General features: G+C 43.4%; 1 protein-coding gene across 5 annotated transcripts in view; it reads left to right on the top strand.

Annotated features, from left to right (window-relative positions):
- Positions 1–26657, top strand: part of evlb (Enah/Vasp-like b) — a 92952-nt gene that overhangs the window by 11866 nt on the left and 54429 nt on the right. Inside the window, exons 1-2 of one of the 5 annotated variants that reach the window (XM_078173662.1) lie at positions 9719–9851; positions 9959–10097. The exons of 2 other annotated variants lie outside the window; for them this stretch is intronic. In XM_078173662.1, the coding sequence (XP_078029788.1) occupies positions 10003–10097 (95 nt within the window). In that variant the 5' untranslated portion in view covers positions 9719–9851; positions 9959–10002. Of the gene's footprint in view, positions 1–9355; positions 10098–26657 lie in introns of those variants that run through there. 2 more of the 5 variants (XM_033649191.2, XM_033649193.2) reach the window with 2 other exon arrangements.

The raw sequence follows: 26657 nt of genomic DNA, 5'->3' as shown, positions 1-26657 counted from the left end.
TCACTTCTGTATAATACAAGACTGTGCACGGGAAAAAACTGAACATAAACCAGGGAGCAATTAGGTTTCAGGTTTGTAGTAAATAAACATAGGGTTGAGTCTTTCAGCTAAAAGCTGCAAAGAACTGTGATGCTTTTAGAAGCTGTCATCAGTTGCTCATTCATTGTGCACTTGCCAGCTGCACTGTCAGCCAATGTCTGTGAAAAATATTTTGTTAATGAGGCAGAAACAAGAATGCACAGACGTCTGTGACAGTGAGTGAGCAGAAAGTTCAGCAGCTTGTTGTTTTGCTGGCATGAAGGAAATGAATGGACTTGTATATATTTATATATTGCTGAAGCTTACAGGTTGCACCAGGACGCCTGTGCACGGAGCAGCAGCCACATCACATCTGTGAGTAAGAGTAACGGCCACATTTGTCATAATGCAGTCCGACAAACGTGACACAAAATGGAGAGGGACGTTGCACACTATGATACATCCAGTGTCAGGTGCGAGGTCACGTGTCCTGGCTCTGTTGTGAATCTGTATAATAACACAGTGCATTCTGGGTGACAGCAGTGTGGTTTATGAGTCATTATTATGCACACCGAGGCGTCACAAGGCAGAGCGCTGAAGCTGATCCGCACGGACGTGTGTGTGTGTGTGTTTAAAAGACAGAGGGGTAATCAAATCTTTGTGAATGAGAGGGAAATCACTCCCTCCTCCTCCTTTCCCCCCCGCTCTGCCTCCCTTCCCCCCTCTGTACCTCCTCTGCCAGCTCCCATTGGTGTGTGGCGTAATTAAAATGATCGGCTCATGTGAGTCAGACAGTGTGTGCATGTGTGTATTTGTTTGCAGCTGAAATTCGACCCCCTGGGGCCCGAGAGGATGAGCCAGTGTGAGTTAACTGAGAAGACAGGAAACGTCAGAGATCTTTAACCTCGTCGCTGTCACACCTCTAACACTCATTTAATCCCGTTTGTTTCTCCAGCTTACTTTAGCTTGTGTAGTATGACTGCATACAGGTGGATTGTGGGTGTTTGTGGGGATGAAGAGACCGAGAAGTCAGATTGGATTATACAGAACAACATGTGACCGGATAGCTGTGTTGCTCGTACTTAGACAGTGACACGTTTCTTTGTTGCTTTGACTCCAGCGCGTTGGATTAGAAATGAAACAATGGCAGCGAGGTCAAAGGGCTCACAATCAGTTTTATGTTGGATAAACTGTGTAGGAACTGTAGCTCCTTTGTTTTACCCCGCTGTTGTCCCCTTGTTTCAGGTGTTTCTAAGGCAGGTTCATTGTGATTTAATGAACAAACAAACAAACTAATTTAAGGGTCAGGTTGCATTGTCCGCTTGTTGCTGTCTCTCAGTCTTCAACTTCATGAGGCTAAAAAGTCAGGTTAAATCAACCAGAGACAGTAGTGTGGGGCGCTTCATTGAACACCTGGATGAGAATAGTCACACTGCAGCCTATTTGACTATTCATACCCATCCCTACTACGTGTTATCATGGGTTCCACAGCGTGCTGAGACTGGCTAGTACTTGTCATGTTGATGCATTGAGGTCAGAGGCAGTTAGGATTAGGGCCAAGAGGTCATAACTAAGCGATCTCAGGTGTTCTCTTTAGGCGAGCTAAACAGATGACGACAGCACTGCGACAACGAAGTCCGGAATCAGTCAGTAAACATTGCAAGATGGCTACAGATGAACACCAGTTGTTTGAAATGGCTTTGGCCGCTACAATGAACGAGTTAGACTTGGCTTTTTCTCTAAAAGAGGAACAGAAGACGGCGCTCGAGTCTTTCCTTTGCAAGAAGGACGTTTTTGCTGTTTTGCCGAGCGGATACGGCAAGAGTCTAATCTACCAGTTAGCTCTGCTGGTAGCTAAGCTCTGGATACGTCACCCCGTGTATTGTTCTGATTGGTCGTAGTGTTATCCAATTGCGTGCAGTGATATTTTCAAATGCATGCTTGGTGCCGCCCCTCGAGTTGGGCCATTTGCATTACTCATAGCCAGACCCTAAGTCTTTCTAGATTTGGGTCTGGATTTATAGGCTACCTTTTCTCAGCTCCACTGGGGTAACTTCTTTTCATTTCTATCAACTTCGTCGTTGTCTTCTTTTCTCCTCTTCTCTTCTCCGCGCCAAGCCGTTTGTTTTGCTGCTGTCTTCCTGAATCCTTTCGGCACATGCGCAGTAAGATGGACTAGTCCAATGTAGTGGGGATTGAAGGGGAGGCCCCGAGACACACATAATACAATAAGCATTCTGCTGGCATTTTAGTGAAAGGATTTTAATCAAAAACATAAATAATGTGTGCGAATAAGAAAAAACTCTATTAACCATAAATGTATGAGGAGTTTTATGGGGCCCTCAGAAACTTGGGGCCCCAGGCAACTGCCTAGTTTTGCCTAATGGTAAGTCCGCCGCTGTTAAAAGTTAACTGTTAAAATAATCCACTGGGCGACTTGCAGAGGTAGAGATCGGCGATTCTATCCCCACCTCCTCCAGCCCGCATGTCGAAGTAACCTTGGACAAGATACTGAACCCTAAATCGCTCCCGATCGCTGCTCCATTGGTGTGTGAATGCTTGTGAATGGTTACTGAGTAGCAGGTGGCACCATGTATGGTAGCCTCCGCCACCAGCGTGTGAATGGGTGAATGTGACATGTAGTGTAACGTGCTATACAAGTGCAGTCAGTTTACCATTTAAAAAGACGTGCATGATGTTTCCAAAGTCAGTGAGTAATCCTGTTTAATAATCTTCATCTCAATATTGACCAAACTAACTGTGATTGTAATTTTTTGCTATAATCAAGCAGCCTTTAGAGACTTAGTAAAAAACATTTGTTGAAACCACAGAGGACTTGTGTAGTGGGTGTAAAAGGAAGAGTCAAAAAGGTGCACAGAGCCTCTTCAGCTTATTAAAAACACTTTTCAGGGTCCAAATTTTACATCACTATTACTACAGTTACTCTGAGCAGCATCAGTTTTAACGCCATCTTTGCTTTGTGCGATTCACCCCAAAGCTCCATCACGCCCTCCTTTCCTGTCCTCTCCTCTCTGCTACACACACACACACACACACATACACACACACACACACACACACACACACACACACACACACATACACACACACACACACTCTGCACACTTACTCAGTCATGCTGTGTGTCAGAGAGAAGGCCATCCCTCCTGCTGTATGCTAATAGGCAGGTTGTTATAGTAGCACTTGGTTACTCTGACTCTCTCACACACACACACACACACACACACACACACACACACACACACGGTCACACACAGTAGTACCGGAGGTGTGTAGCTTTGAGGATTAGAATACAATCTGCTGCAGGGGTCTAACCTGAGACAGAGAGATGGAGGATGGGGGATGGGTGTGTACTGTAAGTGAAGGCTGGACGTCCTTTCACCCTTCCTGTTCTGCCTCTCCTCCTCAGTCTCCATCTTTCTCCCTCCTCCTCCTCCTCCTCTTCTTGCCCTCTGCCTGACTCCATCTCTCCCTCTCTCTCTCTGCGTGCAGTTTATCTCCAACCCACCCAGGCATTTAACCCTCTCTACCTGTCCGTCCATCTGTCTACCCTCTACCCCCTCCCTTGTTCCACCTTTTTTTTGTACTCCACCCCCCTCCCTTCATCCGTTTGTTGTAAAACCATTCCTGCTCTCTTCTCCATCTGTGACCCCTGATCTGTCAATCTGCTGCATGTTTTTTTCCTTTTGTGTTTCCCTCCTGTTCTCAGTTTCTCTTGTGCTTTCTGCTCAGATAAAGACCTTCACTCTCACACATCACCAACACACTGTGGTGAAGACGAGAGTGGCGTCTGTTATAATGATGATGGTAAACAAGTCACTCTGTTCTTGAACTTGAGAAGGAGTCACTGTTCAGCCAGTGAGCGCTCTTTCGCTGCCTTTTCACAGAGACAAGCGATTCATGCTTTAATATAAATGCAGCCCAGTGTGCTGCCTCGGTCTGTTTCAAAGTCCTCAGTCAGTAAAACACAGTAAGAGATTAGGAGAAAGGGACGCTGCTGTCTGCGTGCTGAAGTTTAATTTGGAGAGAATGTCATTTATTGATTTAACTGTCCTGTGTACAGTGTGTATGGATACACACTGGCCACTGTGGAATTACATGTAGCTTATAAATCAAGCTTAAACCTCACAATACTCTCACACAGCTGAAAAATATAAACATCCCTCTGAACAAGTGATTCAGTGTCATGTTCAGCTTTTGGGGCTTAAAAGAAAAAAAATGTTAATTTTCTCTGTCCAGATGCATTTTTTTCAATATCGTAGATAAGCAGATGTACACGATATGATATCCATCAATTTTCATATCATGGCATACCCAGTATATCACTGCAACCCTACCGCACATGTTGGACAGTATAATTGTATGTCTCAATGTCTTGCACAGAACCAAACAACGGCAGCATCATGCTGCTCCAGTGTGTGATATTAGAAAACATGCCAACATCGCAGAAGCAAATCAAGCGTGATGTGTAACTCAAAAGCGTCAGCCCTCTAGTGTGACATAGAACATAGTACCGATAAAAATGGCATAATATGGTAGCAATCATCATTTACTGTCTGTGTTATATGGTGGCTGATCTCGTCCTCTGCTCAGACTGTAAGGAGCTCCAGGACCTTATTGTTTTTCTTATTTGTGGACATTTTTGGGTGCTGGTCTTCTTCTTTGAGTTAGCCGCTAACTGCTATCATGCTATTTTTTAAATCTCCCATGCATAACATGTCGTCAATAGTGCTGTCAAAAAAAATCAGAAGTTCGAAATATATTCAAATATATCTATTTTTTATAAGTTCAAACCTAAATTTGATAATTCGAATATCATTAATAATTAATTAATACTAATAATAATGTTGTATATCACGGCGAATCCCGTTCAGGCGGAGATGGCTCGCGCACAAGCCGGGCCAGAGAGGGATGCAGCGACGGAGGGAGAGGCGCCAACGGAGGAGCCCGCCAACAAAAAATAAAAATAATTTTAAAAAATAAATAAATAAATAATTTAAAAATAATAATAATAATAATAAATTCAAACTCGACTAAATTAATTCGAAAATATTCTAACTTAATTTCATGGTGCTTTTGACAGCCCTAGTTGTCAAGGCTTCACACCCACTCCATCCGTGCCCTTTTAAACAATTGAATGGACGTTATCAGTGGTTATCAGCCTTGTAGAAATGCATTAGAAGGGGGCTGCTACACCTACAAGTAGGTTTAAAAGGCTGTGATCAACCCATTAAATGGCTGTTTGTTTTTATGCAGTGACGTCTTGTGGCCGTAGTATTTATGATGGCAGCAAAGGAGAAAGTCAGGTGATGAAATTGCTCCCAATGACAACTGAAACAGCCTTCTAAACCTTCTAGTTGGTTTAGCAGGCCCCTCCTAACCAGTTTCTATGAGGCAGATAACCACTGATAATGCCCATCCAATAAGATGATGACCTTTGTAATGGGTGTGTCATCATGATTATCTTGGCACAGAAGTCAAAGATGTGTGTACCAGGCAGGAGAAGTCTAACGAAAGTAGCTATTGAGTTGAATTATGGGAACTAAAGCGTGCAGTGTTTCTGGAGCTGTGCCCATACAAATGAGCCTGTCTCTGCTTCAGCTTTGACTGTTCTGTTTTTTTAAACTGTCTCTTTTAAGCCTCCCAACATTGTGGAGGTGCAGCTCTAAATCGCTGGAGTACCCCTTTGAATCGGTGCTTAAACCGCTGTGGAGCAGTAATGATGCCTTATTTGCGTGAGAAGGCTACATGATGCAACTCACTGCAAGGAGACATTTGCATCCAGCCTGAAGCAAATGTTTTATCCAGGGTCTGACAAATATGTAAACTAATATCACACACATTTAAGAATAAAGACGAGGATGAAATTTTATTGGTATAAAGAATTGTGGCCAAACACCATTGTCCGAGGACGAGTCAACAGGACTAAATTGCAGCGTCCACTGTCGTCCACACTGATTACAAAGCCAACCGTGTCATCCAACAGCTCTATCGCCAGTCCAATCAATGAAATTGCCTGCTGGCAGCATACAGCAGGACAGATGTGGGTGATGTGAGCCGGGTGAGCTGCACTAGAAAGAGCCCACGGGTGGGATATTTCTCTGGGATGTCAGAGGATGTACAGTAAATATGGGAGGGATTTATTGGTTACCGGCAGGCTGCTGTGACGTGGAACCACCCACAAGATTACTGTTATGGCCACACATCACTCACTGTATAGAAATTATAATCTACATGCGTCTGTATGGACAGAGTGAGTATTACAGTAAAGAGACAAATGTTGCCACTGCACGCTAAAATTTGGTTTTATTATTATATATTTTTCTGATGTACACATTGATGCACTGTTCAGTTTAAACTTTACAGCTCCTGCACATGTACATGAATCTTCAGATATATTCTTCCAGCCATGGCAGATTGTGAGACACTGGGCCCCTGGGCACAGATATGCAGAAGGCCCCACCACCTCTCCGACACAGGAGCAAGACACACAGAGTTAGTGGTGTAGTCATTTTATGTGTCCTTGTGGTTGTTTTGTGTTTTTTTGAAATGGTTGTTTGGGTCTCTGTGGGGTACTTTTGTGTCTTATTGAGGTGATTATGTGTCTTTCTTGTTTGGTGTCTCTTTGTAGTCATTTTGTCTGTCCTTGTGGTTGTTTTGTGTTTTTCTGAGGTCGATTCAGTCTCACTGAGGTAATTTTGTGTCATATTAAGATAATTTTTTGTCTCTCTGAGGTAATTTTGTGTCTTATTGAGATATTTTTTTGTCTCTCTGAGATAATTTTGTGTCTTATTGGGGTAATTTTGTGTATCTTTGTGGCAATTTTTTGTCTTTTTGAGGTAATTTTGTGTCTTATTGGGGTAATTTTGTGTATCTTTCTGGTATTTTTTTTTTGTCTCTTTGAGGTAATTTTGTGTCCCTCTGAGGTAATTTTGTGTCTTATTGGGGTAATTTTGTGTATCTTTGTGGCAATTTTTTGTCTTTTTGAGGTAATTTTTTGTGCTCGAGTTGAGCTTGTGTCTTACTGGGGTAATTTTGTCTCTGAGGTAATTTTGTGTCTTTTTGAAGTAATTTTGTATCTTATTGGGGTAATTGTGTGCATCTTTGAGGTAATTCTGTGTCCTTTTGAGGTAATTTTTTGTCTTTCTGAGGATTTTTGTGTCCCTCTGTGGTAATTTTGTGTCTCACTGGGGTAATTTTGTGCATCATTGAGGTAATTTTGTGTCCTTTTGAGGTGATTTTTTGTCTTTTTGAGGTAATTTTGTGTCTCTCTGAGGTAATTTTGTGTCCCAGAGTTGACCTTGTGTCTTACTGGGGTAATTTTGTGTCTCTCTGAGGTAATTTTGTGTCTTATTGGGGTAATTTTGTGTATCTTATTGGGGTAATTGTGTGCATCTTTGAGGTAATTTTGTGTCCTTTTGAGGTAATTTTTTGTCTTTCTGAGGATTTTTGTGTCCCTCTGTGGTAATTTTGTGTCTTACTGGGGTGATTTTGTGCATCGAGGTGATTTTGTGTCCTTTTGAGGTGATTTTTTGTCTCTCTGAGGTAATTTTGTGTCTTACTGGGGTAATTTTGTGTATCTTTGTGGTAATTTTGTGTCTCTCTGAGGTAATTTTGTGTCCCAGAGTTGACCTTGTGTCTTACTGGGGTAATTTTGTGTCTCTCTGAGGTAATTTGGTGTCTTATTGGGTTAATTTTGTGTATCTTTGTGGCAATTTTTTGTCTTTTTGAGGTAATTTTGTGTCTTATTGGGGTAATTTTGTGTATCTTTGTGGTATTTTTTTTGTCTCTTTGAGGTAATTTTGTATCTTATTGGGGTAATTTTGTGTATCTTTGTGGCAATTTTTTGTCTTTTTGAGGTAATTTTTTGTGCTCGAGTTGAGCTTGTGTCTTACTGGGGTAATTTTGTGTCTCTAAGGTAATTTTGTGTCTTTTTGAAGTAATTTTGTATCTTATTGGGGTAATTGTGTGCATCTTTGAGGTAATTTTGTGTCCTTTTGAGGTAATTTTTTGTCTTTCTGAGGATTTTTGTGTCCCTCTGTGGTAATTTTGTGTCTTACTGGGGTGATTTTGTGCATCAAGGTGATTTTGTGTCCTTTTGAGGTGATTTTTTGTCTTTTTGAGGTAATTTTGTGTCTCTCTGAGGTAATTTTGTGTCCCAGAGTTGACCTTGTGTCTTACTGGGGTAATTTTGTGTCTCTCTGAGGTAATTTTGTGTCCCAGAGTTGACCTTGTGTCTTACTGGGGTAATTTTGTGTCTCTCTGAGGTAATTTTGTGTCTTATTGGGTTAATTTTGTGTCTCCCTGAGGTAATTTTGTGTATCTTTGAGGTGATTATATGTTTTCTTGTTTGTTTGATGTCTCTTTGTAGTCATTTTGTCTGTCCTTGTGGTTGCTTTGTGTCTTTTGTAGTCCTCTCTCTGAGGTGTTTTTGTGTCTTATGGGGGTCATTTTCTGTCACCTTGTGGTTGCTTTTTTGTCTTTTTGTAGTCGTTCGGGTCTCTCTAAGGTAATTTTTTTGGTCTTATTGAGGTAATCTTCAAGGTAGTTGTGGGTCTCTTTAAGGTAATGTTGTGTCTTTTTGGTTGTTTTGTGTTGCTTTGTGGTTGTTTCTTTCTCCTTGTGGTTGTGTTTTTCCTCTTTGTAGTCATTCTGTGTCTCTTTGTGGCTGTTTTGTCTGTTTTTGTCTGTTATTTGGTGTCTGTTTGCAGTTTCTTTGCATCTCTCAGAGGCCTTTTGTGCCTCTCATTGGTCATTTTGAGTCGCTTATTGGTGGGTTTGTGTTAATTTGACATTTGATCAATCAATTCATGCTTCTAACTGTGTGCAATTTGCATTTATTGTGCATAGCCAATTGAGCTACAAGTTCCAACAAAGGGATGTATTTTTTTTTGCTCCACCTGAGTCCTTTTCTGTAAATGAACATATGTGTGTATATGTATATGTGTATGTGACTGTGTTGCATCCTGCGCTCCACCCAAGCCCCGGCATGCCACCTCAAATCATGTGCGAGAAAAGACGGGAGCCATCAGATGAATTAAAATCTGTTGCTCCTCCTTTTTCTCCTCCTCACCCCCCTCCTCCATGCAGGCTTACGCATCCTCACCTCGGCCAATCCGGCAGCCGGGAGAGGAGAGCAGAGAAGGGGGGGAAGGAGGGAGAAGGAGGGGCAGGACCAGCAGCCTCCGGGGCTGGCGGCCCATCGTTCTTGTCACAGCTGGGAGGGGAGGATGGGAGGGATGGAGGGAGGAGGAGAGAGGAGAGGGGGATGGAGAGGGAGGAGGTAATCCAATGAGACACAGAGAGGAGAGGCAGTGCGAGGGCAACGCCTCACAGCACCGGGAATCTCTCTCCATCTCCATCTCTCTCTCTCTCTCTCTTTCTCTCTTCCCCCCCTCCTCTGTCTCTGAAGCGTAAAAAAACCACAGGACTCTCATCTCCCATTCAGTCTCCTCTGTTTGTGGCTGAGGGCTGCTCTCACATTTTTAAGCCTCTCTTTGCCCCACACTTCAAAATTCTCTTACAGTTCTTCCTAATTCTGCTTCTCCACCTGCTGAAGGATGAATTGATGACAACAAAGCGGGATTATTTTTTTTTGTCTCTCCTGCAGCATCTTTCACTGGAGTCATCTTTGTTCTTGTGCTCACAGCTGCTGAGTGTACACTGGCTGCTTGTGGGGAAATAGGTTAGTGTGCCTGTTCGGTGCCGGGCAGCAGAGGTGATTGAATGTGCTGTACACGGAGGAGGCGAAGAAGAGGGGGATGCCTTCCTGGCAGTAGCGCTCTGTAACCCTGCGACCACTTGGGGAAAAGGTGACAGGGGATGCTGGCGCTGAACTCCAACCTTTAGCAAAAGTGTCAAATTCGGGACAGACGAAGAAAAAAGCAACAGACATTTTTTTTTTCTTCCATTTTTGTAGTCGCGGAGCAGGGCTGACCTGTGTGTCTGCTGTGTGGGGACACCATGGACATCAACCTTCAGTCGCACCGGTTTTACTTCCCCCAGATCTACTGTGCTGAACCGGGGGCACAGCCACAGCTCACTGAGTTCAAAGTCAGGTATGCTTGGAGGGTGGGAAAGGTGTTTTACGATCCTGAATGGTGGAGACACCCAGCTCTGATGTCTCCATTTGCTTTTGTCAGTGTCAGGTGCCTTTAGGATCCACCCAAATATGTAGCATCATGATTGTGTTTTGCACAAGATCCCCAGCTGCATGTGAAGCGTTTCTGTGTACGATGAGTGCTGCTGTGAGCGGCTGGTTGCCCTTGCAGGGGGATGGGGCTGCATGCTAATGTGTTAGCTAGCTGTGCAGAAAAGTGTGAGGCTCCTGGGAGAAGCAGAGGGCATTGATGGCCTACGGAGGAGCTTGCCAAGTTTGGACAGAGGGGTTGACAGTGCTGCAGTTGTGTCACATTTGCCACTCAGGGCCCCGTGGCCGCTGCAGCTCTCTTGTTCGCTGCCTCTGTGGCTCTTTTGTTCTCTGCCTCTCTCTTTCTTTTTTTTCTGCAATCAGCGCCAAAAGTACTCAGGGTGGCTTGTTGCATCCACAGCCGACGCCTGCCCGTCATGGTCTCAGAGCGCTCAAAGACGCATGCTCAGATATGCAACAGCTTCCCTGCTCTTTGTCTAGATGAAATGTAATAGTGCCGGATGGAGCTGTTGCATTCAGAGGTGCAAGAAGTCGGACCCGACGCTGTTTGACACCCACATTAGAAAAATCACACAATTATTTCAGCTTCTCTTTCACCATCTGTCCGTGCATACATCCCCATACATCCATTCATCTTTGCATTCACGTTCTGAGATACCCTTGTAATCTTGTGTGAGATACGTGTCACTATCACGGCCTGGCCGAGCTCCCCGGTGGCTCCACAGGAGTCTGAGGGCGTTCACGGCTGGATGACATCACCAGGAGAAAGAAAGGGAAAGAAAGTGAGGCTGTATATGTGTACTGTTCATTTTCTTTATCCTGTGGCAACTCATCCACATCCACACTAATTTGCTTTTTTTCCCGCTACAGTTACACCTAGCTTCCACACTGCTCTGGGATTTTTTTAACCCCTGTATCGGAAATCTTTGAAAGCACTGCTGAACAGGTGTTAGCTGCGAAACTCCACAGTTGCATTTCAGTCTGGACAGATGGAAACGGAGACACAAACATTCACATTTGCTTCCTGATTGGCTCTTATCAAGCTGTTTTCTCTTATGAATTTTGGACAATTAATGGGGAACCAGGTGCGGGCATTGTCTGGAGTTTTTCTTTCACATGTGTAGCACAGAGCAGGAGCTTGTCTTTGTCAGAAACATTCTTACCTACTGGAAATACTCAGGTTTAGGTGAGGGGTGGGGCCTCGGTAGACACTGTCGTCCTGTAGCCAGTTCCTAATTTGGTCATAAACGTAGATTCTTCTGCTGTTACTTTTAATTTGTCTGACAATTCCTGCTTTGGCCGTTACTGACAGAAATTCCTGAATCTCGGGATCTCGGGATCGGATCTCGGGATTTGAATCAGCCGGATCTGAGTAAGTCCTGAGATTCTCCCAAAGCTCGGGATCTTCATGTGTTTCAAATACATGGGCCAGACATGGCCGTCGAAGAGGCCGGGGAGTGTCTGTCATCATGTACTTCCTAGAGCACCTCCTCTTTTTGCATTCTTGATGGGAATGGAAATAAAGTCGCGTTGGTTGTCGATCAAAGGTCCATAGGTGTAAAGCAGAAAGCCCTCCAAACATTTTCGTTGCCATCTCTGTGTAAATAGTCCCGCTTTTTCACCCTCGGATGATTGTTTTCTAATGGTTTTGATAGAAACATCATCAACACGTTCACTAGTTCGCTGTGAATTCTCCAGACAATGACCTGCTCTGTTCGTGGGCTCAATCAGATGTTACACGGACTTTGTACAAGAGAGCTGGTGGAATAAAGTCTGTTTTGTGTCTGGTTCAACTGACTCAGATACAGCTCCCTGTGATAGTCTGGGACCTGTCCAGGATGTACCCTGCCTCTCACCCAATGCCAGCTGGGATAGGCTCCAGCCCCCCCGCAACCCCTAACAGGATAAGCGGTTACGGAAAATGAATTTATGAATGAACATGCAGTTCCTCCGGGTAATATCTACATAATTTCAGGTTTGCAGTGCATGTGTAACGGAGGCTTCAGTCACAATATGTCAACTCAAAACATTATATCTCGGTCTACTTACCCTTTGTGATTTCATCCTTCTTGTGTGGTTACTCTTTTTCCCAACGTCATGGTGTCCTCTGGCAATACCGCTCTTGGCATGTACCGCTCTGATATGTCACGGTATCAGCCTTGTAACAACTCCTAATCTGTTTACCGCTGGCTTGACAGGCTTATACTCATGTGTTACTTTAAGGACCAGTTCCACCTCTTTGTTGGTCCAAGCAAAGAAATCTCTGGTCTTGCTTTTGGCCCTCTCTGTAGAAAGACAATCTGCTTCCTGCTTACATCAGTGTGCACATGCCTAGTGTACGTGAATGGTTATGTGATATGTGTTTAAGGTGTGTTAATATGGACAACGATTCATTCTAAAATGGTGATGAAACACTTGTGTGTTTTAAAACCCGTAATGATCACATTTTTAACCCTTATGAGCTTCCGTACATGTCACACCTGCTGTTTGTAACCCAGGTTAATATTTCACTCTCTGGTCAGAGCTTTGCTTGCAAAGTGTTTTAAGCCTAATAAACAATTTAACAGTTTCGATCCACAGCGGTCTCACATGAATGTCCCTCTGTAGAACGTCCACATCAGCAAACATCAGGAAATGTCAGCAAATATCAGCGTTTGATGTGTCTGTGCAAACTGCAGCCTTAATGAAAAAAACACGACAGTCTCGCACATTTCCGGCTGCGCCTCACACCTCTCCTCTCCTTTGCTGGAAGAGGGACTCGTAATGGAGGGACACCGACACCCACACACAAACACTGCATGCATTTGTGGAGATTAAAGAGGTTTAAAGTGTAACATGTTTTCACAAAACCAATCCAGGCCTTTAAGCAATATTAATGTTTCACAAATCAGATTTTATGCAATGAATACTCACTTTAAAAAAATGTGCATTGCTAAACAGACTGCTGTATCTATTTCTGAGCAGATTAATCACCAGTCATATTTTTCCTGGCTGTTAAAGTCAGCTCAGCTGACTGTAACCAGGAAATGGATCCAACTGCACAGTCGCATCGAGAACCATATTATTAGCAAGGTGAGCTCATTAGAGCTGAGTGAGAGGGAAGAAGGAGGAGAGAGATTGGAGATAGAAAAATGAAAAATCAAGAGAGACGGAGAGGAGAAGGAGAGAGGGAGAGGAGGGGAATGAGATGAGAGAAAATAAGAGACCAGGAGGGAGACAGAGGGGGGGATGGTGAGAAAAGCAAAGCTAAGCAAAAGGAGGAGAGAGTGGATTGTAAATGTGAGAGAGGAAACAGTCAGACGGATGGAGGTGGAATTAGAAGAGAAAGGAGGAGCCGGCTGTGTGATTGTGGAGGAAATACAAAAGAAAATATGTCTGATGATGGTTTCTGGAGGGGTTTTAGGTGTGGCAGATGCTTTGTGAGGGATGCTGGGATATTAGCTCCAGCCTAGGCTCCATGGTGACTGAAGCAGGCACAGTATATAGCCAGATAACCATGACAACCAGTGCTGGCCAATCCATGAGAGCATACAGACATGTACGGCAACATGTATGCTGAGAAATGCGCAAACAGACCTTCTGCTTCAGTTCCTCCTCAAGCTCCAAGCAGAAACACAACCTTCATGGTGATGTGTGATGGCTCTATGTTGTCTTTGCTCTGAAGATCCAGTGCAGTGCACTTTTTGATTGCCCACCTAATATTAGCTCAGTGAGCAAAGTGTCTTTTTTGTTGGCCTCATGTCTTATTTTCATTGGCAAAAACAGGAATGAAGACAAATCTCAATAATTGAAATTGAGACCACAGAAAAGACTGTTGTTGTAGGCTCATTGACCCAGCGGTAACCTCTGGGGCTAGAAAATTAAGTCAATTCATAAGTGCCAAAACCTGCGGTTCCTTGAGCGGCCACGTGAGGCTGGGTCCAGAGGTGAGTCAATCCTCAAAGACCCACATGTTAAAACGCTCAACTTTACCATAGAAATAAACACATTTACAGCCTGGTGCAAAAAACAAATTTGCCCATTCATGACAGCTTTTTATGTAACTCACACATTTACATTTTATTCAGTTAAGCATAATCAAGGGTGTGGCTGCTTTGAGTTTGCAACGCCATATTGTGTTGAATGAGGGGGAAGTTTGTCCCAGAGCCTGATGCTGTGTTCATCCCCTACACCTTGATGAAGGGTGCTTCATTCAGCTGTGAAGGTGACTGCAAACGGAGTTAAATTCTATGACCGAGTGGGAATGGGTATAGGGTCTGGTTTTGAAAAGGCCCATGGTCACTTCTGGCTCCACAAACACAAAATGGCGCCAGCTGAAATTCTGAACTCGAGGCTTCACAATACATGCGTTTACGTGGAGCCATGTATTCCTTTTGCATTCAGGTAGGAAGCCTACCTAAAGAAAATCAAATCGGGTGCACAGGGGTGAAATATTCCTTTTCAGAACCCGAATGGAAGAATTTTTCTGTCTTGTATACACCTCCTACCCGATTCCAGCCATTCCATTCTTTCTGCGCATGCTCGTTTCCTTGCCCTTCTGGCGCGATGACGTAGCGCGCGTAGCAACGGGCTGAGATAGAGCAGTCAGACTCATTGCACTAACTGCTCTCCATTCGCCACGGCACGGTTTTCTATCTCCCTTCTTCGACCTTCTACCTCCCTTCTCCTCCTCAACAGACGAAGCATTAGCAGAACAAGGTTGTTGTCGTACTGCTGCTTCAAGAATATAAGCAAAACAAGCCCGAAAAAGACGCTAAGAAGTGTTTTCTTCCAATAAACATAAACACGTAACATCCGCCCCGCCCCCTATCCAATCAGAAACCTTCCCTGCCCCAAACCTTGCGCGGACCCGAATAAAGGCGATTAAACTGATCTCCCATGTAAACCCTCATTCAGAATGAATATTTCCCAGGTAAACTACCTGGAAAGACTTTAATTCTGAATGATTTCATTCAGATTTATTTCATTCTGAATAAGAAGCCATCATGTAACCGTAGCCATTGTAAGTCCATAAACCAATGGGTGACGTCACGGTAGCTACGTTCATTATTTTATACAATCTGTGGTTTTAACCAGCGGCTGACAATGACAAATTACTGCTGTGTGCTGAAGCTAGCTGCTCATTATTAGCCATTAGCCATTGCTCCCTTCAGCTGATATCAACCACACACTGATAAATGTCTTTCTGTGCGGAAACATTAGTAAAGCAAGCATTAGCCTACACTAGGAGGCAGTCAGTGTTGGTTTAATTTGACTGTTATCTTTCCATAAAGTCCTGTGAAACACAAGTTAGAGTGTCTTTAGCTTCTCTTACTGAGACGTATTTCCTAGTGAAACATATTTGAGCGGTGTACAGTTCTAAGGGGGTGATCACACAGAAATGAGACGCTAGAGATGCGGACACTTTAAAGACGCTTGAAACGCTGGAAGCGCTTATTCAATGCGCGCTAGCTACTGGCGTCTGATGCTCAAAAAAGTTGAAAATATTTTAACTTTTCAGCGTCTACGCGCATCTAAAAGTGCGCCTCTAAAAAGAAGCATCTACAAAAACGCGCATCTAAAAAGATGCCGGAAAAACGGCCGTCTAAAAAGACGCTTGAACGCTGGTCAGATGCACCGTATCTTAGGAAAACAATGGTTTTACTGGCGTCACGTTTCTAGTGTTTCATCTCGGTGTGATTGCTCCCTAAAAGTGGTTTAAATCAGGCTGGACTTAGAGTTTAGCTTGATGCAGAGTAACAAGAGATGGTTGGTTCATCACACACCTCCCTCGCCATTACATCCGAAAGATGACGAGAGAGAGGTGAATGAATTAGACGTTCGCCACATTGTTTTGGAAATGCAAACAAAGATTTTGCCGACTGATATCCAGACACTCTCTCTTCCCGTCTTTCTTTCCATGCTCTTGCTCTGTTAGGTAGCTACTAAACCCACAAACGGTGAAGTGTGTTTTATACGCCTGGTGTGGCCAGTTAGTCAATCAAAGAGTCATTTGATCGGATTAACTTTTGTAAACACCCCTGAGTGCAGGATGAGTCATCACACATTGAAACCGTTTTACCTGGTTTTAAACAAAGAAAAGATGTAAAAAGATTTTTCTGGAAAAATGTACCTTCATTTCATGAGGACTTTACAGGTATGCCATGCAGGAATTGTCGGTCACTGACTGTAAATACATCATTCAAACTTGACCCCTCCTCCATACACTGCTTGTACAAACACTGCAAACTGCTGTTGTGGGAATGTTACAATTGTTGTAATGGAAAAGTAAGCTAACTGCAGGCACCTTCCTGTCCAACAGAACACGGACCTACTCCATGTCGCTTTCCATCCCCATCCTCTCCTTCAGTGCCCATCAGCCCAACCCCAGATTCACTTTCATTTTTGAACAACCTGCATCCACTTGGTATTTGTGTTTTCTTGGTTTGTAGTCTAGATTTTCCCAGCTTTCTTTAGGATGAGTGATGCTTCAGTCTCCTACCTAGTCTCTACCTCTTTATAAAGTCCTGTCCCACCTGCAGGCTGTTACTGGGTGGTGGCTACTCACCCAGAAACAACCTGACGTCACTGAAATAAGAAAATACAGGCAGAGGGCAGAGTCTCTGCAGATAAATACACCACCACACACTTCTAGTGGGTCATAAGTGATGATTGAGATGGATTACTTTTGTACACGTCTATACATTTTTTAAAGAAGATCTTGCATAGTGTACCTTTAACCTTGACCACGTCATTCTTTCCTCACCTTAACCAAGAGGTGTTCATAACCATAACTTCCCCATAGCAGTGGCAGGTCAGAAAACAGTCAGGAATAATTTTTGTAGCTAACAGTCACAGTCAACAACAGAATGAGCAAGATTCTCTTAACGTTGCCTACAAAAGGTGATGAGAAGGTTGCTTTTTTCTTACGTGTGCTTGAATCAACTTTGAGTCTCTGACCTCTCTCTCGTCAGAAAATAGGATTTCAGTTGTGCTAATTCTCCCCTTCAGCTCACGCACGTCTTATTCGCCTTAAAAGCCTTTTACTTAAACCCAAGAGTTGCTGTAATGTACATTATTGCTCGAGGATTATGTCTCGGGATGATGGAAGGGCTCTCTGTTTTTCAGGATTCCCAGTGGAGACTAAATGTCTGTATTATTCCCTCAGTGCACCGTGGCCTGACAGATTAGAGACGGACTCCACCGCACACGCATGTCAAACATAAGAAAGCCCTGCTGGAAATTTGTGAAATATTCTGGGTCACTGAATCCACTGACTGATGATCTGCGGCACAAATAGGAACCACATGTCGACCACGAAACTGTGTGTGGTTTCACAAGAGGACGAGTCGGCCAATTACAGATGCCTGTGAGTGAGTGAGGCTATCAGCTCCCACTGTAGTCTGCGACAGAGAGCACTTAACCTAATGGCCCTCAGCAAACGCTCCACCGTAAAATGGATCACATGTAAACACGTCTGCCTTGAGTGTGTGTTTGTGCATATGTTTGTGTGTGAGGCTCGGCAGTAAGTAGCAGCATTTAAATGGCATCATGGGGGAGAGAGAGCGCAGCCTCGGGGCATCTCCACAGCTTCCTCTCCTCCTTCCCTTCACTCTCACCTCCCTCCTTCTTTTCTTCCAGCGATGAGGACGCGTTTCTTGTAGATGCTCCAGCTATGCTCTCACCTACAGCCTTCGCTCTGCTGGGAAATTTTTTCCCCTCTGCCAAATGGAGACGCATGCATTTTTTAAAGCCACCCCCGCTCTCTGCTGTGCTCCCTATCTCCTATATCTCTCTGCCTCCTCGATTTATCTTCCTGCCACTGTCTTAATTTATCTTCCTGGCTCTTTGATTTATCTCTGTCCCTTGTTTCCCCCTCTCGTTTTCTCCCTCTCAGCATGGGGTCCGAGCGTCTCTGTCCGACCATTTGATTCGTCGGCTCATGCCTGGGTTGACTGGGAGAACGATTGACCTCCCTACATGCATACGCGCAGTCAAGTTTGATCCCTTTAATATGTTTACAGTAGCACATAGCTCCAGCTGGAGGTAGACGAGGGCGATTATTAAACATTCCAGCAAATGCTCATTAAGCTGAGATCAGGATTCCCATGAACAACAAACCAGACAGGAATGTCTGGCTCCTTGGTGGACCTGAAGCGTTTAATGCCACACATGAAACAGAAATGAAATGTCCATGAAAGAAATAGTTTGACAATTTCAGAAATAGACTTGTTTGCTTTCTTGCTGAGAGTACGATGAGAAGATTGATACCACTCTGGTGTTAAATATAAAACTGGAGCCAAGAGATGCTGAGCTTAGTTTAACAGAAAGCTCGGGGGCAAGAACAGCTAACCTGGCTCTGTCCAAAGATGAAAAATCTAACAGCACCTCTAAAGCTCACTAATTAACACCTTATATCTTAAAGGGACAACTTACCCTAAATCAAAAATACATATTTTTCCTCTTGCCTGTAGTGCTATTTAGCAATCTAGACTGTCCCCCAACAAGGATGGGGGACGAGATGAGTTTACAAAGAGTCAAAAGCTTCTATATTAGGGGTCGTCACAACAATTTTGTGTAGGAACTATTTTCTTTCCACTGAGCTACACCCGCCAACCATATCACCCCGTGGAAACAAGCAGGCATCTACTGCTAGCTCACCCAGCACCTCTTAGCTAGCTAACGTTACAGCCCAGCCACGGAGGACACCATTAACATTTTTTCACAAGCATGAACCTCTTGTCCATGAGTAGATGCACACTTCCCTCTGCAAGGTGATACAGTTGGTGGGTGTAGTTTAGTAGAATGAAAATAGTTCCCACATAAAACCGCTCAAAACAAACAAACAGTTCTGAGGACTTTCTGGGAGGAACTGCCCAACATAGTGTGGATGTTTTGCTTGGGTTTGGTTCAGGTTCGGCCCACTTAACATGCTGCTGTGTTGTGCTATGGCCTATTCAAGTGCTGGAATTTGTTATTTACGTGACAACGCCTGAACGCAACACAGGCTCTGCTCCAATTGAGTGTGTGTGCTGTGCTGTGTAACAGCAGCCTTTTGATGGTCATTTACACACTGTCCATAACAATAACTACGTCAGGTAACAAACTGCGTTGGGCTCAGGTTGGGTTCAGACTTCAAAATCAGAAAGGCTGTCAGGTTCGGGCCGGGCTCAGTTATAAATGTCTTGAACTCGAGTCGGATTTGGTTAGGAAAATGCGGCCCAAGCCGGGTCATCCCTATGTTTCCCAGGTTCTATGTTCCCCGCTTACCACCCAAAAAGGTTCTATGTTTTCCGCTTACTGAAAAAAAGGTTCTATGTTACATAGCAGTTGCATTAATATGTTGTTTTAACATCTCTAAACACACACAACAGAACATAATGGGGAGAAATCACAATCAGAAACTTACACTTCGGGTGATCTGTGGTGGGCAATCTGGGCAATTATATCCTTTCCAGAAGGTTTTTTAATCCAGCCATTAAATGCAGCATTTCAGTCAGTGCGGATTTCTTCAAGCAGCCAAAGACCAATTGGTGGCAAGATAGTTATCTACCAGTGTCCGTAAAGAAAAGAATAATTATCATGGCCGAAATAAAGATAAATAAGCTGTTAAGTGCAGAGTTTTTTCGGGAACTCTGTTCAGTAAATCCACCATGATTATTTATTAGTTTTGTGATAAAAATGCGTCTATGTTGTTGATCACGGATGTTGATATCAACTGTTCCGTTTGGTCTTTCGACCAATCAGATACTCAGATTTCTTCCTCTCTTGTTTTTATGATGGAAGAAGCTCAGGAGCAGCCAAAGACCACCTGGTGGCAAGATAGTTATCCACCAGTGTCCGTAAAGGAAAGAATATTGATCATGGCCGAAATAAAGATAAATAAATATGTACAGTTAATGCGTTTCCCCGCTTGCTTATGGGAACAGGGAAACATGTTTCCTGCCTTTTTTGGATAAGCGGGGAACATAGAACCCTGGAAACATAGAACCTTTTTTGGTTGAGGGGGGAACATAGAACCCTGGAAACATAGAACCTTTTTTGTGTAAGCGGGGAACATAGAACCCTGGAAACATAGAACCTTTTTTGGTTGAGGGGGGAACATAGAACCCTGGAAACATAGAACCTTTTTTGTGTAAGCGGGGAACATAGAACCCTGGAAACATAGAACCTTTTTTGGTTGAGGGGGGAACATAGAACCCTGGAAACATAGAACCTTTTTTGTGTAAGCGGGGAACATAGAACCCTGGAAACATAGAACCTTTTTTGGTTGAGGGGGGAACATAGAACCCTGGAAACATAGAACCTTTTTTGTGTAAGCGGGGAACATAGAACCTTTTTTGCAGGGTTAAGTGGGGAACACAGAACCCAGGAAACATAGAACCCGGGAAACATAGATACGCTCACCCCAAGCCACGCTCCAACAAGAACCACATACCTTCAAGGGCTTTCATTCTGTTTGCTTTCACACCACTGATTGGAATGCTAAAGGGACGTACTGTAAGCCAGCTGGGGTTTGGTATAGTACTGTTACTTTTATTTTGATGAAATTGGGTTTTATTTCTACCATCGCATAAATGCTAAGTCAAGGCTGGACTTCACTGTCGACCATTTGTATGTATTTTTTCCCACATATGTTTGTTATGAGCGGTGCTGCATTGGCCATGTTCGACCAGTCAGTGTACACTTGCATCATTCAAGGCTCCTCTTGTGCTTGAAGTCTACCCACTCTAGAATAGGAGCTAAAAAATAGTGTTCTAAGAATTGATTGTTCCAGTTTGTACCGTGGAAACACAACAAAAGCGGCACTCTTGGAACTATCAAAAGGTTCCCCTGGTCCGAATATATGCCCAAGGTCTGTGGATTTTCTTAAGTAGATGACTTCTAAAGAGAGATACCGCTGTGGAGTTTTTCAATTGTATTTTTGGCTCTTTGAGCTCCACAAGCTGAGTGCCATCTAGTTCCATTATATTGGAGAGAAGGCAGACATCTCTACGGATATATCTTTATCTCCAACACTCCACTCCACACCAAAACAATCTAGACTGATAAGTAGCACCACAGGAGGTTGTAGAAGCTAACCAGTTGGCTGTAGCAGATTTAACGTACAAATATATATCAGCAATCTCATTGAACTCTTGGCAAGAATGCCGAAAAAAATGTGATCTTAAATGTGGAATTCTTGCTTTAAGATGACCCTCATGCACCTGCAGGATTCAAATCCCATCTGCATGCACCTCATCAAACCTCAGCCGCGTGTCGGGTTGCACTGAGTTCACTGCAGATTAACATGTTTGTTTAGGGCTGCAGTCAACTCATCAGGGATCTATTGACCATGTGTTGTCTGTGCCGATGCGTCTGTTATGTCAGAGGATTTGGCCGTCTTTGCAGAGACATAAAGGACCATCCGAAGTCTAAATCCTCCGCCGCTGAGTCTCTCAGTTATTTTCCACTCTCTTCTGTCTCTCTGATATAAGCCGAGCAGGGTCAGACAGTCCTTTCTTTAATTTCAGTTGTTCTGCCTGCCGTCTTCTCTCAGTCATGAGATAGGAGGGAACACGACGATGTCAGGACGACAGTTGAGAGTTAAGACCATCCAGTGTGAGCTTGCCAGAACTAGTAGACCTTGCAGACATTTTGCTGACGTGACACCCGTTTATGACCTTTTAGATTTTGTACATATGGCTTGAAACCACTGACAGACATTAAAACATCCTCCCTCAATCCACTAACACACCACTTAAACTCATCTTAATCGTAAAGCAACATTATCGTATCCATCATACTTGATAATACACGCATTTATTGGCTAAACGTAAGAGCACCTGATCTCACATTAAACCTCTTGATTCTGCTCTCCTCTAACAAGATTTCCCGCTGCTGTGCTGCTTTTTCAGAGTCTCAGCATTAGCGCTGCGGGTTGAGGAAACTCTTAAATGCTTTATGCGATCATGCGGAGCAGCAGTAAAAGAAACCTCATACTTGCACTCTCTCTTCGCTGGCTTTCAGCTGGAATTAAACCATAAATTCAAACCTGCTTTATGACACCGGGACGTGTTTTTATTCCTTTTGGCCGCCCCGTCTGACCTCTGTGGACTGTCAGAGAAGTTTAACGCTTTATTAGCGGTTTGAAAAGAGAACAACAAAACCCCCCAAAGCAAGGCAACATGTACAGTAGACAAAGCAAATGGTTATAAAGATGCTTTATGGTCTGTGGAGTCTGTAGTGTCTGCCTTGGAGGCGTTGGGACAGCAGCGAGAGCTCATACAGTATTCCATAGCATTGTATACATATGGATGCAAACGCCCGTGTTAATACACAGCTGCAGCCACGTGTCACACGTCTTTGACGATGAGAGGATGAGACAGGATATTGTGTAGTAACACTGCAGAGACAGTGGGGTCTGTAATTAAAGAGCAGAGCGTCTGAAGGCTTATGTTGATGTTTTTTTTATTCATCTCTCGCTGCTCATTCATGTTTTCTTCACAGCCATATTTTCTAGGCCAAGCGAATATTCCACTCCAGTTGTCATGCCAACAGATTAGCGTGCTCTTGCATGGTCTCAGCGGTCAGCTATAGAGTAGAGTGTGTGTATGTGTGTGTGGCGTCTTCTCTGCAGGATCTCCAGGCTCTGGCATGCATTCAAATACACACAGGCTGAGCACACTCAAGTTCACACACACACACACACACACACACAGACACTCAGACTGTTTGATTAGCATGTTTTGAATAACATTCATAGCAGACTTCACAATACATAAAAGTGTTCAGCATCAGAAATAAGGAAGTTTTTCAAGTCCTATAAGTCTGATGATGGTTAGAAAACAGGGCAAAATGCAAATATGTTTGCTGGTGTGAAATTATTACCAAAGAATATAAATGTATTTATGTTTATTTATAGCTTATGGTTAGTTATTGTATTTCCCCACCTTCCCTGTCTGTCTCAGGTTGAGTGAAGCGCCAGGAAGTGCTTGTAAGTTGCTCAGAGATTTCAGTATCATGCCAGCCTTACACCAGATTAGTTTTTAAGCAGTTCATCTTTCATCACCACGTTCCCCTCGCTTTGAAATAACACAGCTGACCTGTTGAGGCTGACAGTAGGCGGAGGTGACAAAATCTAAAATGTAAAGTTTTTATGCAAATTCAATATATCTTTATAGATTATATTGATGCCGAATTGACAAGAATGCTGTCGACATATGATGACTTTTATTTTATGTTTCTAGAGTTGTGTGTTTTTACAGACACATAAGGATTTGTTAAAATATCATATTTCTTAAATGGAGTTCGGCGTAATATGCAGGAGTAGAGTGGGAAATAATCTCAAAAGGAATCTAGTTGTAGTCATGCAAATAGTGACCCTGCAAGATCCCCCGTCTGTGCAAAATATTGCAGTCTATGACTAAAAACTCACACTGTCTTTAGATATAGAGAATGTTGGACTTAAGTCTTTCTAAAGTCTGCTAGTGTTTGGTAGGCATTAGTTGTCCACTAGCTCTGAATTCACAAACTTTGATGACGTTACAAAAACTCAAACAAGTCAAGAAACATCATTAAAGGGTCAGCGTTAAAACTGCTGCTTAAATGTCAGTGTGTCAAACAGCCAGAAACTCAAACTGCTGAGTGCCGACTAGTTTCAGATCTCTGCAAGTTGATTTTTCCTCAGCTCGTGAGCTAAAACCAGTCACAAATTTCATTGTTTTAAACAAGTCTGCAGCCGTAATGGCTCTGTTAGACTGTAGCAACACATGGCTTTCAGGTGAATGCCAATATAGGCGGTCTAACATGCAGCAGGCATGTTTACCACGTTCATCATCTTAGTGTAACTTTTGCAAAGTAGCACTAAACACAAATAACAGCTGAGGCTGATGGACATGTCATTTTGCATGTATTTAAACCAACCAAGGTAGAGTTTTCCACACATTCATGTATTTGTGGTGGCCGCCACATATTAATTTTCTAATTTTGAAGCTGGACTGTTCATAAGGAGCACTGTTGGAAAAGATGTATAGTTTGGTCATCAGTATCACTTTTGGAACACAGAGCATATTCTGGGCACAGACAGTGCAGCATAACACCAGGTGCATTGAAAGTGAAACTTAACCATTAATTCATTCACATAGAAATTGAAAGCAACATTTCTTAGAACAGCAGCACTCTCATGTTAGTGTTGTCCATCATTTTGTCAGCCTGCTATAGATGAAAACGGCTGCGCTCCCATGGAATCCATGCACCCCATGGTCCAGCGCTAGGTCTCCAATCTGTCAGTCTGATCCGATCAGGTCTGATCAGTCTGACCATAAACTCATTGACTGATCAATTCTCCACCCTGTGACTGAAATGATGAAGGAGCAGTGTCCACCAAAGCAGCATATTTTTTGAATGCTTTGCAATGGGTGTGCCGCGTATTTACGTTGCAATAGAAACGACAGCGACGAACTAGGCATGTATTCTGCGCTGACTTGAAGAGTTGAAAAATGTTAAACTTTGGGTAAAAATGCTGCACTCGTCAGTGTCACTTCAGCTGTTGAATCACAGTGGAGGAGGGACAGATAACCTACCACGAAGACAAACTGTCACATCTGACATGTACAAGTGGCAATAATGGAAAAGAAATCTGTTAATATACTGTATCTATACTTTGTTTCCTCTCTTCAGCCCACATCGACCGGTGGGTCTGTCATCTCTCTCTGCATGCCTTCCCCTCATCCAAAGCAAGCACTCTACCTTGTGATGACATTTTGATTTCTGTGGATATTCTCTATCATAGCAACCAGAGGCAACCAAATCATCTGAAAAAGGCTGCACCTCCAAAGCTTCAAGCTGGGCATTTCTTATGGAGCGCCTGGCATTTTCAGCTTGGACAAAAAGACTTTGGTGGACACAGGGCCTAAGAGTTTTTCCTGCCCTGCGTTCACGGACCAGCAGAGACACACACATTTAAAGAAACAGAAGGTTTGCTGTTAGGATCAATCACCCTCATAGTGGCGCTAGAGGTAAAATCAGGGGATTATTAGAAGTCATTAGGATTTATCCTCTGAAAACCTTAAATGTGTGAACCAACTTTCATGGCAGTCCTTGTTGAGATATTGAGCCTGAACCAAATTGGCGGACACTCGGCCATCTACATGACCTTAAACATGCACAAACACTGGCATGTCTGTTTAAAATTTTCTGGCTGTAACATGTTGAAAGAAAACGTCCCTGCGACGGTGTCAGTGAACTAAACCAGTGCACAGTTTGGTAGAGTGGCTTGCACAATAGCCTGCAAAAATTGGGCCAGAGAGAGATGATTTAAAACTCTGGGTCCACAGAGATGAAGCTTAAAAACCGCCGTTCTATTTTGGTCCTAATATGCAGTGTCATATCCAACAATAATAGCCATTACTGAGTCACACTACAGCTTTCCCATGAACCACTCCTTCATCGTGAGTGTGGAGGACTGATGACCAGCTCCTCCGTCAGGTCACAAGATGGTCTGTCCTTCACTGTAAACATTTACACAAGCACACAGTGAGTGCACTTATAAAACGTGTAACCTCATTCAGCCGAGGCCACTTATTTTTAGACTTTTCCTTTGCAAGTGGAGCCGTTCAGTTTGTTTTATAACTGTTTGTATTAGAGCCGGCAGGCTGTTTGAAAGTCTGCTGTCAGCGCGGGCCCATTTTTCTCTCCTCTGAGTCTTCTGTCTCTTTTCACTCCCCCTGCTTCACTTTTTTCCACCCCCCCGCCCCCCTCACCACCAAAACCTCAAATACGCAAGCAAGCTGCTTATGTAACTGGCCTGCAAACCGGCCTGACAGTTTACTTTCTTCTACACCATTTTTCACAGATACATTCATAAACATGCTTCCACTCATAAACATGCAGGGATTTATACTACGGGACAGAAGCATGAGCACGCACGCACTGTGATGCTGTCCTTATTCATGCGGCTCCCCTTTATAGGAATAAATTAGATTATTTTTTAGAAAATATCAAACCATAATTTTACTCACATATACTGCTGAAGACAGATGAGCTGCATGATGTAGATTTCTGTATTATTTTAAATGTATAAATATGAAATAATGTGCAGGTAGGCTGAATGACAGAGGGCATTTTTTAACATGAGTCTACTTTGAGTCAGTTTTTACACCGAATTTGCACCATTAAGGTTTTAATATATGACCACATAAATGAAGTTATAATCAGAGATGTTTTCTACTGTTTCAGACAAGGTAGTTTTTCAAAATTAGAACTCATCATTTGCATCTTTTTCAGCCGCAGTGCAAGAAAATCTATGCTGAGCAGTTTTGTCCTGCAGAGCTCAACTGACCTGAGTAAATATTCCTAACAGGTTGGATTGACTTTATGTAAATTCCCACATTCCTGCTCCATGCTCATTATATTTAAACTGAGGGTTTATTTAAAGTGCGGTTCGTTGGGCAGGTGTGAACACAGCAATCACACTCAGGTGTGCACCAAAACAACCGGACCGAGACCT

This window comes from Epinephelus lanceolatus, chromosome 13 (assembly GCF_041903045.1).
Source record: "Epinephelus lanceolatus isolate andai-2023 chromosome 13, ASM4190304v1, whole genome shotgun sequence".
Taxonomy (NCBI): Eukaryota; Metazoa; Chordata; class Actinopteri; order Perciformes; family Serranidae; genus Epinephelus; species Epinephelus lanceolatus.
Note: the sequence above shows the minus strand (reverse complement) of the source record. Positions and strands in the feature narration are given on the sequence as shown.